We start from the raw sequence: 16,425 nt of genomic DNA on the forward strand, positions 1-16,425 counted from the left end.
TAACTTATTTTGAAGAGTTAAAGCCATGTAAAAACATAATGTTGTCATAACTTATTGATCATACATTTTTGGATTTGTTTGGATTGTGAAATATACTTACTATTAACAATTAATCTGTCTGAACAGCATATTCAAATCTTGCAGTGAGATGAATCACAAGGCTCACCTGAAGCAGAAATGACCATATACAGGCTAGATGTTTTTCCTGTGCCATTCCTCTACCCTTGTGACTCTACACTTCTATTTAAAGCAAGCAGGATCGGCTCGACATAGATAAGTTCTTCTTGGCTCGAAAATAAATGGTCATGTTGAGGAATGAGCCAATGAAGACTTTTAAAGATGGCAGTATAATCACAGTAATTAGAGTGGAGGTGGGAGGACGAAGCACTCAGGAACCCAAGATGAAAGATCCACCGCTGCTGTAGAACAATGTGAAACTGCATTATGCTCACTTATTGTTTACAGTTTTGCAATGAAAGAACAATTCGAAATCATCTCATCCATTTCCCAGAAAAGCATTTGACCGAAGGTTAAAACTCGAGCCTGATTCGGAGGAGAGAGTGAGATGGAGAAGGAGTTTTCAGAGACTGGCAGACAGGCGGAGGATAGGGGGAGGAACTCAGATAACAGATTCAGAGAGACAGAAGTAGCTAGAGTGAGATAATCTCTATAGAATCAGCTCTGGAAATGTAATGGAAGTTGGACCAGTCTGGGGACAGGACGTGTCTATGGTAATGCACTTATGATGTCAGGGCGAGTAATGAGCCACCCGACATCAAGGAAATGAGGCTTTGATAATGTCTGCATTCCCAGAACCCAGACAATGCCCATACTTCTTTGGACAGAAAAAAAAAAAAAGGCATGGAAAAGAAGTGAGAGAGAGACCTTCCCGCAATACACGCGGTTCAAATTGACACTCTAAAAAATTATATGATCAATAAGTTATGACAACATATGTTTTTACATTGCTTTAAGTCATCAAAATAAGCAAACTTGAACTTATATGAGATTCATTCAAGATTTTTTAAGTCAGTTTAATGTAGTTTAAATTACTTAAACATCCAAGTTGGCTGTACTTAAAAAAATAAAAATAAGGCAGCACCTTGTTTTCAGTGAAAGAATGTTTGGAGAAGACAAATACTTACTGTGCTACAAAAAAAAAAAAAAAAAAAATTATAATTCGTCCACAAAACAAAGTCAAACAGGTTTGGAATGACAAGGGTGAATTATTCTTTTTTGGGCAAACTGTCCTAAATGTACTTTGTTTTAAGAACTTTTAGATATATTTTTATTGAAAAACTAGACAAATATATTTTATTTGTGGAGATAACAAAGCCGAGATGCATGCAAAAAATCAGTAGCATCTGGGTTTGTACCTGCATTCATATGATCTACCTGGCAAATACATTCCAAACCTGCACCACTATGTAGGTTTCCTGTCCACTTTTTAAAAAACAGCAGACTGGAGCCAAATAACAAAATGGTAAAAAAAAATGATAAATAATATTTTACCATTTTGTTCTGTGCCTCCAGTCTGTTTTTTAAGAAGTGGATCGGAAACCTCTATGGAGGCGCCCATATATTTTCTCTAGTGTCGAAACAGGAGACTCAGTTTACCTGTATGTGAGCACATTCCATTCCTACACCGGCCTCACAGACACAGTAGGAATATGCTTGACCATCAGAAATAATTATAGAATAAAAAAGCTATAATTACATTGATTATGCTTAATTTACATTCAACTTTATAAAAAATATTCTACAAAACTAGCTGTTTAAGCACCACAGCCTATAACATGTTGGAGCACAAACATTCAATTAATGATGTAATTATAATGTTTTAAATGAAAACAGAAGCATTGCACTTTCAAAATGAAAGGGTAGGCAGCAGTGATTCGGGACTGATTTGATGTCAGCAGGTTTCAGAAGCCAAATAAAGGCATCATTAGCTGGTCTGCTTTCTGGTGTATAAAACAAGTTGAGCTCAGTATGCCAGATGGGAACCTTTGGGCTTGTGACAGCGTGTTTTCACTATTCATTTAGAGTCTGTTACTTATCAAACTGTTGGAAGTGATTGTGTTTGTGTATGTGTGTGTAGTCTTGGGTCTAAAAAAATCGAACAGGTGAGGCTGTGGTTTGAGATAGCAATGGTTGAGTAAGTTAGGCTATAAATGTGAACATGGGCTGATTCTCCACCACAGCTTCAGAGTGGAGGGGTTGAGCAGATGCTCTCAGAAGGTTGATCACAGTGAGAGAAAGAGCGAGATCTTGCTTGATGAATGTGGGAATCTCAGAGGAAATGTCAGTGGATGCTCCAGTGACTCAATGTGTTATGGCTCTTTTTTTTCTCTAGTTTTCTATCTCTCTTTGTTTCAGTCTGTCAGATTTTCTCTCCCTATGCTGTATCTCTTTTTTCTTAATGCCATTCTGGCTGTTCTGTCTTACACAAAGCTGATATACAGTATTCACTTTTATTTTTAGCTCCATATTCCTTTAAACCTTCTGCCCTCAAATCTATATGTTTGATAAATATATGTAGCCTATATACATATATATGAAATAATTATGAAATCTTTGGTCACATGACTTTAGATAAGACTTTAGCGTGGCTTAGACTTTTGAGCAAATCAGGGCTGAAAAACAGTTTTTTTGGGGGGGGGTTTACGGAAACTGGTGGATTTAACATCCAGTTCTGATGATGCAAGAGTTGCAATTATGGCAGCTGAGAAGGCCAATCTTTGTTTTCTTTTTGAGGAATTTTTGGAGCCTGATGAAATCGGTATAAATACGTGTTTAATACTGCAAAATTCGCTTGATGTTACAGTCACTGCCCTTGCCGTCCAGAATTACAACATCCCAGTCGAGTGAAGGGATTTGTGGAAACTGTGTTTCCTAATTATTGTGATCCAACATATTTGCCTGGCATTTCAGGATGAAAAGACAAACATTTCAGGTGAAGGATAATCCACTTCTTACCTCTGAGACTGTGTTATGATCTATATGACCTTATTATTTTTATTGTGAGTATTTGGCTTATCATTATTGCTCATCTCTGTTGATATGATATATAACTCTTAAGACAAACAAGGCTTCTAATATCTTCAATTGTTGCGTATACTGAGCTGCAGCGGACACATTTTTAAACGACTTTAATTGGACCCAATGTGCGAGTTGTGCGAGTGCGTGGTTTATATACATGTTGCTGCTGATTGGGCTGACATTTTTGACACACCCACCAAACAAGAGAAAGCGTATCTCAAACCCCGTTGCAAACCGTTTCCAGGAAACATGTCGTTCAACCCGGAAACCGGAAGCAAAATGTTGTGCACCGATTTGAGCTTGAACGTGCCCCTGAGTAATGTCAAACCTCATTGGTTCTCACAAGTCATGGCGTCTAGTCACGTGATGTGTCAGAACTAATGAGGTTTGAAGTTTTATGCCCCATATTTTACGTAGCTTACGTAGCTTTTACAAACCTTTTCACAGGGTTTGAAAGTTTTGTACCTTGCATATGCATAAAATCAGCTAACTTTCTTCAAAACATACAAAAAATTGTGCTCCGAAGAAGAATGAAAGTCTTTGAAATGACATAAGGGTGAGTAAATAATAACACAATGACTATTCATTAGAGAATATAAATAATGGGTAAACTATTCCTTTAACCGGTTATTTCTACTGTGCATTCACCCTGAAGGTTAAATTATGGTGTATACAGTTTATTATCATACCGTAAGCCCCAGCTGGAAGCTCTTTACTATTCTATCCGATTTTATGAAATGCTGGTTTTAGATTTGCTCAGACTAAGACTTAAAATCATGGAGCAGAAACCTGACTTTCTTATGCGCTTTGCAAACAGAGGTCTTTCATAGTAAAGCCAGCCATTATGCAGCGACTGAACTTATCCTTTTTTCCCTTATCATCCTTTTACAACAAAGCTTGTGTTGCTTGTCTGATTTCCTTCTGACACTAAACTTGAATAAGAGCGTGGGAGAGAGAGAGAGAGAGAGAGAGAAAGATACCTTGGCTGGTGCATCCGCTTTATGGAAACCAAGAAAAACAACTAAAAATATGTATACTCTGCAAAAAATACTAGGTTAAAAGTAAACCCTGGAACCGATAACTCCATAGGTCAGTCGTTCAGAGCGACGTTAAACAGAATATGAGAACAGAGCTGTCAGTCTCTCCCGGGGTGCTCTTTTTTTTAGCTTGTGTCATCAGTTACAACACAGGAAGCTCAGTACTGTGAGTGTGTCAGTCAATATGTTGTTTACTTAGTCAATCTAAGTAAATCTGCTCTGAACTCATACCTGCGGGCGCAACATTGATCCACTTGACCCGGACGGCTTCCAGGTTTAATTGAAAAAGAACAGCTGAGACCTTTATGAATTAACTGCAGAAATCAATATCTGTAGAATGCCACCCTGTAAACTCTCTCTTTACACACCGGTGATGCCAGAGCAGCTAGCAGGCAGGTTGTTTGCAGTTCTTAGGAGAGTAAACGGATGGTTTCGCTTTCTGTCTGTGTTATTGAGTACTGTACAGGTGTACTGTTTATGTCCTCAGAATTGTTAGTGAGTGCAAAGACTGTCATCTGTTCTCCTCTTTTAAAGAGACTCTGTAATCTGCACATTATCAGCTATACCTGACAGTCAAATTGAATGACAACAGGTGGCTAACATTTCAAGAGGCGCACTAGCGACTGACGCTAGAGACTGCGGTCTTTAGCATCCTTATTAGCGTGCCTGCCTCTCATGCCAGAGACGCCGGTTCGTGTCCCGCTCAGAGTGGGGAGAGTAGAACGTGAGGGGTTACATTGGTGCCGTGACCCGGATGGGAGTGAGGTTTAGGGTTTGAGTGTAACGGAAGCCAGCTGTATTGAGAACTGTGCAGGTAAACCTCACTCCCCTGATCTCAAGAGGCGCACTAGCAATTGACATTAGTGACAGAAGTCTTTAGTGTACTTTTTAGTGCATCCGCCTCCCATGCTGGAGACGCCGGTTCGAGTCCTACTCAGCGTGGGATGAGTAGGAACAGAGGGGTTACATTGGTGCCGTGACCCGGATGAGAGTGAGGTTTAGGGGGTGAGTGTAACAGAGGCCAGCTATATGGTGGTGGTTGAGGAGACTCCCCCTTTCATATGTACTGCGCTTTGAGTACCTAGAAAAGTGCTATTTAAATGTAAATTATTATTATTGAGAACTGTGCAGGTAAACCTCACTTCCCTGATCTCAAGAGGCACACTAGCGCTTGATGCTAGAGACTGTGATATTTAGCGTCCTTGTTAGTACACCTGTCTCCCTTGCCAGAGACATCGGTTCGAGTCCCTCTTGGACCGGGGCGAGTAGGACGGGAGATGTGGTGAGTTTGCTCTTTTTATATAGGCAAGTTAAGGCTGCTGTGTCATAATGCAGTGTTGCATTAATATTAAAGCTGCATTAATATATGCAGCTGTGTACAACCTTACATGCTTTGTCAAGCAACAACAACTTGCAACAAAAAATGCTATTTTGTGCACATCGGCATGTAGTCGATTGTAAGTGGCTTAAGCTGATTAAATGATTGGACATGTAATTGAGTTGTATTATTTTAATAAAAAATTATGAGGTAAAGTTTTAAAAAAATTAAACATGCATGGATGAATCGTTCACAAACTCCACCAATTCCACATATTTGAATTCCCTCTGGGCTTGCTTCATCGTCAATGTGATCTATATCCTTATTTAAATCAATATCTTCATAATAACTTTGTAAATCTTTGAGTGTCAGGCTGGAGGCCATATCTCTAGTCTGTATCTCCTTTACTCCAGAAGATAAAGACACATTTATGGAGTTTGTATAAGACCAGGAGCACAGGAAGTGAAACCAAAAACAGTATTGACATGCCACCTGGCCTTGTTGTGTATTAACAATAACAGGAAATTGGTAGGATGTGCGTGAGAGAGGGATATGTCAAGCTTTCAGGTGAAGGGACGGTTTGTTAGGGTGGTTTGGAAATCTTGTCTTTGTGTAGTGTCTGAAATGACTTGAAGGGGATAAAGAGAGCCAGTCTGTCACACAGGGCTTGTAGATGCCTCATGACCTATTAGTTGTTGGTGAATACTGGAATGGACAGGCACACAAGAATGGACAGGCACACAAAAGAGTGGAAACATAACTTTCATTCTCACTGTGTCAATGATACCAAAACACATCTCACAGGCATGTGATAAAGTACAAGAAGAATTCCATCATTGCAACATGCTTACCTCTGATAGCTTCACTGCATCAAATACGTATTCATACAGCTTCAGATGAGCTTGACTCTGCAGGCTGGAGAGGTTTGATCCATTCAACTCTGAGACACGCTCAATATTCTGTAGGATCTATGATGGATCATTGGGTCTGCAAATCAATGGCATGGTCAACGCCTATCGATCACAACGTCGGTTTTTTTTAGCGTGTTGATTTCACTTGCGTCCCAAGTAGCAAACTATCTGGAAAATAGCTTTATACTCATTAAGTCAAAATACATCTCCACTGAACGCTTAACCCCCACTTGGTTCAAAGTGCAGCTTTTGCATAGCAGTTGTGTTTATGGCAACGTTCAGCACCAAGGACAGCAGCTTATCATTAAAAAACTCATGAATTTGTTGATTCTGGTACAATGGATGTATAGATCCCTATATCAAATGTCTTTATTTGGTCGTAAAGTGCTTTATTACAGGGGGGAAAAAATCTGCTTTCATTTGTGAGAGGATAAAATTGAGAAAATGACATATTTTGGGGGCAGATTAGATTCATAGATGTGGAAAAAAATATTTAAATCTATTAAATGCTGAATGGTCAAAGGTGAAAAGTTATACTTCTTCAAATATGGATCCATTAAGACCACATATGTAGATTTATAAAATTACTAGATTTTATTATTTGTTTAGATATTCTTGACACAAATGCCAAAGCTGTCCTACTATAAAACTGTTTAGTGTTTTGAGTTTAATACTGAAAACTGGCAAAACATGACCATATACGCATTATAAACCACTCACAACGCATTATTTGCAGGTAATGTTGCGAAATAATAGACCTAATATAGGCTACTTTTCATTTTTATATTTATTTCAGCCCCTTTGGGAGGAGAGAATGACTGTAATCTTTAGAAGGTACATTTCCGAGGGGACAGCAAGGATCTACAGATGTTAGTGTTAGATTATATCTATTTCTCCCATGGGAAGATTCATGAACATGGAGATGATCTCAGTTCACAAAACTTTTTCAGCTTAATTTTCTGAATTTTTTTATACATTGTCAAGGGGTGGTGTAATGATATCTATATTGAAATATACATTAAAGAATATACGTTACAGCACATAGAAATGTAAGACAAAGAGAAAAACAAGTCTACAAATGTGTCCAAATGTCTTAGAAGCAGATTTCCTTAGCTGAGCAAATCCAGATCTCATTCTGGGCTGGATTCCAAGAACCACACATACATACATGTAGACTACATTGGATAATATAAACAGATGTGTGCTGGAACAAGAACAACCTCTCCTCACCATCTCTGCCTTGACCGCCTGCATGAGTACATTTTGGGAGCATATATGCAGTTAAAAACACCCAGACATGAGCATGCAGAGAGGGAGAGAGTGAAAGTCAGGCTGAGAGCCATATTGAGAGCCGTATTATGCTCACAGTTAGCAAACACGACAATGTCATAGACATTGCGTGTCCCTTTCCACATATTAATGTACCTATCGCTTCAAAAAGAAGTTTTCTCTCAGATTTTACTACACCTTTAAATGGCGCGAGCCTCGCAGTAAGAGGAAGGCGGGGTCGCGCGGCGCGTGTGTGGAAATCTCGTGATTGTCCAACAGTATCTCTGAGCGCGCGGCTCTCTGTAACTGCAAGCGAGCACGGAACGAGACAAGTGCACGCGGGCACAACATCCTCACAAGACCGCGAAAAAACGTTATTTAGTGGAGTGGACCACACATATAGAGCCTTTTGGGAATGTAATGTGGATTATTACTGTACGCTTTGGATATGTTTACGAAAACTGAGGTTAGTCTGTTTCTTTCTTTTTTTTTTGGTTCCTTTGGTTCGGAATGATGGGAAGCTCGCCGGGATGTTATAAGTTCATCACTTACTTCGAGTATTCACACTAAGTTGGCTTGTTTTCACAGTGTAAATCGCGTTGTTCTTGAATTTTACTTTTATTTCGGTGAACGTTGGACTGAATCGAAATAAAAGACATTCGCGTCGTTTCCCGGGGAAGCGCGATACAAATATTAAACTACATCATTATTTAGGCCAAGAGGAAACGAAAAGAGGTTTTGAACTCTAAAAAAAAAACGTTTACGAGTATTTATTATTTTTTGGGGATAGCCAGCCATCCTCAATATATAGAGCACAATGTGGAAACAGTGGGATATTTCTGTCAGAGTTGACTGGTTTTCGAGACACAAAAATAAACGTGTAGCCTATTCCCTGTTTTTTGGCAGCTGCCTGACATATGCCATTACAGTAGGCTATATTTCGTTTATTCTTATTAAGTTAGGCAATAGGCCTGTATTATAGTAGTAATCACGAAAAAAGCACGCCTTTTCCTCCGTAAACATGTAGCAAACAATTTCTCGCTTTGGTCTCAGGAAGCCTGTGTTTTTCTTAATCTGTAAAAGTAGCTGTAAATAATGAATAAGAGTTCTCAGGTGTCTGTGGAGCCCATGTTCAACTGCCACTCAGGATAAACAACAACACGCATGCCCACTCCACTGCAGGATCCTTGTGGATGCACCTACACACGGACCGGTCAAATACAGGAACGCATATCCATTTTTCGTTTTTGTTTTTAGAGTAGGCCTATGTATAAAAGGTTTTTATAAAATGCTCAGATTTTATTTTGATTTACACATGTGGTGTAGGCTACTTAGCCTAATAGCCTACATTTTACTATTATGATGCATTAGTGAACCAATTAATTCAGATTTTTGTTAGACAAAATGTGCAGGTAATTTAAGCATGGCAATGTATTAAAAGTAGGCTATAAAAAAAAAAAATTTTGAATTAGACTATTTTAACGCATTAACACGTTGCAGTGATTAAAAATATTTACAAAGCCATATCAATTATTTGATATAAATATCTGTCTTGATGTCACAATAATCGAAATGTTAAGACATTTAAACGGATTTTTTTGGCACGTTTGCACATATAAAATGCAAATTCAGCTCTTTTGTGAGTCCAGTGCATTTTTAGAATATCTTAATTCATTCTCATCAATTTGTAATGGCTCATTTAGATCTCCTGGAATTTAATAGACTTTGGTAATAATCCACCGCCACACACTCGCGCTCTCACACGCTCATTTTAAAGGTAGGCTATTCAAGTTTCTGCTTTTTAATAGTCTACATTTTATATTTTCGTCTAAGTGATAATTGTGCTACGCACACTGTATTTGTGTCTTAAAAAAATGACCGAAATTTTGATAAATCCTCACAGGCATTAGCCTATCGTTAGTGTTGAAATTGTCGGGAAAGATTATCTTTTCTGAGCGCGGCCTTGTCACACACACTTTCATTGACGCATTATTTCACAGCAGACAGAAATGGAAATGAACACGTATGTTTGATTTAAAAAAAATGCATCATTTATTTATTCGAGCGTGTTTAATTTCTCCATGAGTCTAAAGTATAATTTCACCCTGTGGTGTTTTGTGACCTCTTTTGTGTGAAATGGAATGCAGTGCCCTCTCACAACAATGTAAATTATTTTGCCGTTGTGTTTATACATGTTTACATTTATCTGTGAGACTGGCATGCATTATTTTAGGTGATTGAATTGTGCACTAATAATTTGTATCGAAAGCGTAATTTCAGTGAATTACAGCACGTGTATGTGTACATTCTGCACCCCTTTAAACCAGTTAAACGTATAGCGAAAGGCTATTTTAAAAACGAAATATTGGCGCACAGAAGCATTTCAGATTTAATAGCCAACTCCATTTTAACGAATTTGTGCTAAAAATATAATTTAAAATGATGTTAAATGATATCTATTTAAAATATAGGCTTTTACATTAGGCTTCATAAAATAAAAAAATACGTTTGGACGTTTTCATTTAGGCTATATTATGTCGCTTTCCTTTATTGTTGTATCGTTTTGTTCTCACGGGTGTGGGTGTATAATCTCCATTTACATATCAAGCCAAGATGATCTAAATGTTACTGAGGTATTTTTCAATAGAGATAAACGAATTAGAATAGTACAGATTGATCATTCTAAAATTAACGCATAAATAATGTATTATATCGCCTATTAAATAAACTCTATATAAACTCTAAAATATTTTTTTACATTTTGTTTACTGAATACAAGTAGTGTTTTTTTAAGCAACATGTAGGCTATACATACATTTGTTTCCTTTTGTAACTAATATAGTTGTGATGTTTTTTTTTTGTTTGTTTTTTTATTCCTTCAAATCGCCTTTGTGTCTGTGTCGCAGAGAAGAATATTTCCTATTGGCGTTGTGTAATGCTCAGCCTCAAACACTCATCGAATGTGCTCTGGCTTTCCAATACACCGCAGTGTGACGTGATCTCTCTGTCTTGATCAGAGCCCTATATAATGCACACACCCCACACCTTTACCACAGTGAAATTTGGTCATAAATCACATTACTAATCCTCTGGTTTTGATTATGATGGGTGTATAATGAATACTGGCACAAGGATGGTGGTTTTAGGCAAGGTGATGTAATGCCATAAATGTCTGCTGCAGAACCACTCCCGCTTTAATCGCTCACAAGTTGCTGTTCCTCTGCAGTGGGTTGTTTAGGGGGTTGCTGGTGGTACCCGTGCCCACTCTGGGTCACAGGGGGGAGGCTGGATGAGGCCAGGTAAGAGCCTCACGCCTCTCTTTTGCCGGCTGGCAGCCCAGGAGGAGAGCACCGGACGCTGATGTCATCCATTTTGGCCCAGCTCTACCTCGCCCACACCTCCGCTCTACCACGCGGATGCTCGATGGCAACCGTGTCACGTATGGAGCCGAGCTCGCTGAAATGGCGTGCGCCTCCTCCCAAAGCCTCCATGATATCATCGGGGCGCACTGGAGGACATTTTGTCGCAGCGCTTCTGGTGTAATGGTAGAGCGTAATTGAGGCACCTGTGGTAAAACCCAGCTTTGTGTGTCTGATGAATGGTTGGGCCTGCTGTCATTAACATTCCCCCCCTTTCACCATTACACCTCCTTCTCCTACTCACCGACTTTTTTAAGCAGGATCCAAATGCAGGGGCTTTATTTTGTGGTGTTGTGTGCCGTTCCCAGTGGAGTGTGTCAATCACATATCAATGAGGACAATGATGTGCTCAGTTTAGCCTTTTCACCTCTCTCCTCCTCTCCGCAAGCCCTCACTCGACAAAAAAAAAGAAAAAGAGAAAGCACACAAGCATATTTGGTGGTGTGGGCGCAAGCCAACGTGGAGTATCTGTTACAAGCACGCAGTCTCTCGCTCTTTTTCCCCTCTTCAGCTGCAGAAGGCAGAGCTCTGACGGCATACATTGTGTTTCGGCTCAGTTGAATCGCGTGGGTTGGTAGCACTATTGTCCTGCCGTACCTGCTGCCTACGCCTCTGGCAAGGACACGGGCAATATTAGATGACTATTAGGTTACACCTCGCATGTTGCCATGTAATTGGAGCCTATTCATTTATGCACGTAGGGGACACATGTTAAGAGGAGCTGGAGCTGCGTTTTGCCTTCACAAAAGTCCTACTAATCTGTGTTGGTTCAAGGCCAAACGTCAGCTCAGCATGGGAAGCTTCTCTCACATTTGTAGAACAATACAGGGCATTTTGTTTGTGCTTGAGGATGTGTTAAAAAAATTAAAACATTTTAAACTGTAAAATAAACATTTACGTTGTCTTTTTTTTACTGCATCTATTCTAAATATGCAAGGTTCCTTAAAAAATAATAATACATTACTTTTTTAATACAATTAAAATTTTAATGTCATTTTTATGCATTGCAATAGATTTTTGTTCAAAATGTAGGACCACACCTAAATTTAATATTTTTTAAACAAAATAATTACATAGTTTTAGAACTAGTTTAGGTGCTGGAAATGTAGAGTGTATGTCATGGGAATGTGACATTCATATTATTGTTTTCATGCATTGTGCATCCTGCAAAAATCCTTTTAATTTTCCACATCATCAGATAAACATGGACTCTCTGCTATTGAATGATAGCTGGAGCTGCCATGCGAATAATGCTCTTAATTTACACACTAGATGACCGATAACAAAAGGATCTTTTGGGGCAATTTCCTTAAAAAATATAACTTTTAATTAGGAGTAGCATTTAACATAAGTGCAAAACAATGACTCATTCAAGTGCAGCTTTTTAAGATTATAATTGTGAAAGTGTGCTGTATTAATTTCTCAAGTAATATCTTTTTTATGCTTTTATTTTTTATGTATATATAAATAAAAAAACACACACACTAGATAGAATGAGACATTGTGAATTCATTTGTAATTTGATGCTTTTCTATTTTGACAGCTAGACGGGGCAGAGTAACCGAATGAACTACATTACCCACAAGGCATCATGCAGACTGCGCTGGTTTCCCTAAATACAGAAAGAGTCCGACCTGGAGGACCTGTCTGGATGATTGAGGTCTGAGGAGATACCAGAAGAAAACAACACCTCAGCAGACACACAGCACCTCATCTGCTTGTCTTCTCAAGTCGATCCGTTCCAGGAAACGAGGAAGAAAAACTTTGATTGTCGCCTGACAGAGATTGGATTTTTGTGCAATGTCATTGGCCTTATGACTGTTATTTAAGACTGTTCTCCCTACTAAGTCCCTCACCTCTTTTAGGATATTTTTTGTTTGTCGCTGCGTTGACGATCTCACCTCTTCTCTAGCGTCTCTGGGCATACTGTGGGATGTACTTTGGATACACTGACCTTTGAACCAAAGCAAATTCAATGATTTCCTTCTGTTCAGGATAATAACCCCAAATCTCCAGCACTTTTACAATGAATTTCTTCAGATTCCCAGTCCAGCTGCAGCTGCTGATCAGTACTGTGCTTGGGCCCTGCTTGGGCCTCGAGTTTACAGGGTCGCAAGGCCAGTGGGCACGCTATCTCCGCTGGGACGCCAGCACCAGAAGTGACCTCAGCTTCCAGTTCAAAACAGACGTGTCCACCGCCTTAATCCTGTACTTTGACGATGGCGGCTTCTGCGACTTCCTGCAACTCATGGTGGTTGAAGGGAAGCTCCAGTTGCAGTTCAGCATCGACTGCGCCGAGACCACAGTCGTATCGGACAAGCGAGTCAATGACAGCAGCTGGCATTCTGCCACCCTGAACAGGTACAACCTGAGAACTGTGCTGGGTCTGGACGGAGTAATCAAATCGGGTGAGGTGCGGCCACAGAGGCAGTACATGAAGATCGTTAGTGACCTCTTCCTGGGCGGAGTCCCTCAAGATATTCGCATTTCTGTGCTCACCCTCCCGACAGTGAAGGATCTTCCGCCATTTAAGGGAATTATCAGGGAACTGAAGTACAATAGCAAGGAACCTATTCTACTAAGCAGCCAGAGGGTCCGCATGGACATAGAGGGGATCTGCATGGAGAACCCATGTGAGAATGGAGGGACGTGCTCCGTTGTGGATGGGGAACCACTTTGCGATTGTTCTAAGACAGAATATGTTGGCCGATTCTGCAGCGAAGGTAAAATGGTTTAATTACAGCTTGATAATACAGCAGATGCAATATTGACTTACATACAATGTGACGGCACCCTACTCGAAATTGTCCGTTTTTACTGCTGTAACGTGAATGTTTCCTTCATCCTCTGCTGTTTCATGCTACTGAAGTATGACTCTCAGGTCCAGGTTAATGCAATCTCTTAGCTTGTCTCCTGAAAGCTGCCCTGTTCTTTGCATTTGCAGGTGTTTTGTGCTGTGAATTTTTTTCGATCAGCCTCCTCTGTTCCCCCATCGTTGCACACAGTCAATTGAAAGCGAATGTCATTGAAATTCACTACTATCGTTTTTACCTCTGTAAAGCACTAAGCTGTTTGTCTCTGGCAAGTGTTTTGTGTGTGTGTGTGTGTGTGTGTGTGTGTGTGTGTGTTAATCATGCCCGGCTGAGGAGGTGGGGTGTTAGGATGTTAAGGTGCCTTTTCAGATCCCCTTGGTTGTTTTTCTGAAGTGGCCATTTTAGTTTCTCTGGGGATTTGAGGAGGCCATTTCACAGCTCTGGGTTTTGTTGTTGCACCTCTTCAACAGAGAATGAATCAGAGATGGGGGATAATTGCCTATTTATATTGCCTATAATAGTCAATTGCAATTCTTTATAGCGTCATTACTGGTTTTCCTAGAGAGAGAATTTTATGACCTTCTTATACTTCTTTAAAGAATATACTTATAGATAAATATATATATGGATCTTCTGGTTTGTGGATATTTTTCTTTTAAGTATAATCATAACTAAAGTAATTTTACGTTATACTGTACCACAGAAGAAAATCACTACTTTTGAGTTCTTCTTCATGAATCATGTTTCCTGATGGTAATGAAAGGTACACATTAGTTGTTGTTTTTTTGTGCATATTCCTCTATAATTTTTGCTTTAAAGATATCCTCTTAAATGCTTTAAGCAATATGAATTTGATAAATTATGAATTTTAGCAAGAAAACAATTACAAAAACGAATGTCTTGATTAGGCCTAAACTTTTTTCCCCTTGTGATTGAAGTGTTTAAGCTGGGTGATTTATCGGTGATCGGTGCTCTGAGCCCTATGAGTTGTTACCCTCATTGTAGACACAACCTCTCCTGTGATTCTCTCCTTAATGACACAATTACTGAATGTGATTAAAAAGTCAGGATGCTATGTGTACTCAGGCATGTTATATAGAACCGAATGTGTATGCACAGCCTCTTTCAGAGCTCAGGAGAGAGAAAATGAGAGAAGGGGTATGTGTAGAAGACCGGGCACTAGGGTTAGATTTATAGGCTGTAAAGAGTGCAGAGTTTTGGGCTTGATTTACAGCCGTTGTTCCTCTCCATCTTGTTTGGCTGACTGGGTCCTGCAGTCAACTGATAGGGGCTAAAGCCAGACGTAAAAGCAGCTTTGATGGCTTTGAATGCTGGGAATCAGTTCAGCCAATCATAAAAGAATAAATAAACCTTTTTTGGAGGCCATTTATATTGGAGCACAGGGGCAGCCTTAACTGCTGAGCAGTTTGTAAAACGGACAGCTGAACTTTCTCCACTAGCATCTCTTACAAATCCAAATCAAAACCTGTGTTGGGAAATGACACATTAATGTGTGCCATCAGTGTTTGATAACAACATTACGAAAACCCACTGAGCAATCTTAATTCCATCTTAATCTTGTGTCTTCAGGCTTTGGAAACATCTGTATGTGGGTAATAAATATCAGGTCAGAGCCATATGGCAAGCTGGTCTGAAGTGTTAAGCATTAGGTTTACGTGCGTTTGACTGAATCCAATTGCCATAGCAGCGGCAACAACAATCTGACACTCCTCTCGATGGCCAGATGGCTAAAATGGCCTCAGAACTGTTTTGCGTTGCCGTGGCGTATGTTCCTCGCTCTGTAAAAATCGTGATAGCCACGGCGCTACATCATTTGCAAAAGCGCGTAATCTTTTGGCGGATTAGAATAATAAACATTTGGCAGCAAAACAAACACTCAATCTGTTTTCCCATGTGGATAGTCTCTGAATTGGTACGCTGAGGTTTATGTTTAAGCTGGCCACTCTTTACAAATCTCCTTGTGTGTTTTTAATGTAAACAAAGCAAAAATTCAAAAGTGCATCAAGAGGATATGTAGACCTTACTTTTTTAAGGTTAAGACAAGTATTGGGTGTAATGCGTTTTAATTTTCCCTTGAAAAGTAAAGTAAGGGATTACTCTCAGTTTTTCTGTAATTTAATTACAGTTACTTCTGATATAATTGCATTAAATACTTTAGACTATTGACCAATTCTATAAAAAACAATAGTAAATTTAACATCAATATTTAACGTCTAATATTAAAATGTTTTTTTTTTAATGTAACCTTCCAAGTTCAAGAGCAATTTACTAGATAATATGCAATTTTATATTATTAGTTTGAAAGAATTTAAAGATCAGTTTCATGTCTGTCCTTGAATTGTTAAACTGGTCAAGTTTGATATGGGACTATGTAATTAGTAGCCTAACTAGTAATCAATTACTTTTTAGAGTAACTTACCCAACACTGGTAAAGACTCTAAACATTTATTTTTATTTGTTTATTTTATATAATTGTACATCTATTTTAATTCCCCTCCCACCAGAAATTATGTTTAAATAGTGGTGTTTGTTGTGTGTGAGAGGTATACTATAGGCTAACTGTTTTTGAAGTAATTGAAGAACATTTTCACTTTTTTC

General features: G+C 39.1%; 1 protein-coding gene across 10 annotated transcripts in view; it reads left to right on the forward strand.

Moving 5' to 3' along the window:
• The first annotated feature begins 7,742 nt into the window (after positions 1-7,742).
• Positions 7,743-16,425, forward strand: part of nrxn3a (neurexin 3a) — a 275,693-nt gene continuing 267,010 nt past the window's right edge. For 4 of the 10 annotated variants that reach the window (XM_082144084.1, XM_082144085.1, XM_082144088.1 and 1 more), the window contains exons 1-2: positions 7,748-8,040; positions 12,537-13,716. In XM_082144084.1, the coding sequence (XP_082000210.1) occupies positions 13,020-13,716 (697 nt within the window). In that variant the 5' untranslated portion in view covers positions 7,748-8,040; positions 12,537-13,019. Of the gene's footprint in view, positions 8,041-12,536; positions 13,717-16,425 lie in introns of all 10 variants that reach the window. The other 6 variants (XM_082144083.1, XM_082144087.1, XM_082144079.1 and 3 more) reach the window with 5 other exon arrangements.

Source organism: Leuciscus leuciscus, assembly GCF_965113295.1.
Source record: "Leuciscus leuciscus genome assembly, chromosome: 17".
Taxonomy (NCBI): domain Eukaryota; kingdom Metazoa; phylum Chordata; class Actinopteri; order Cypriniformes; family Leuciscidae; genus Leuciscus; species Leuciscus leuciscus.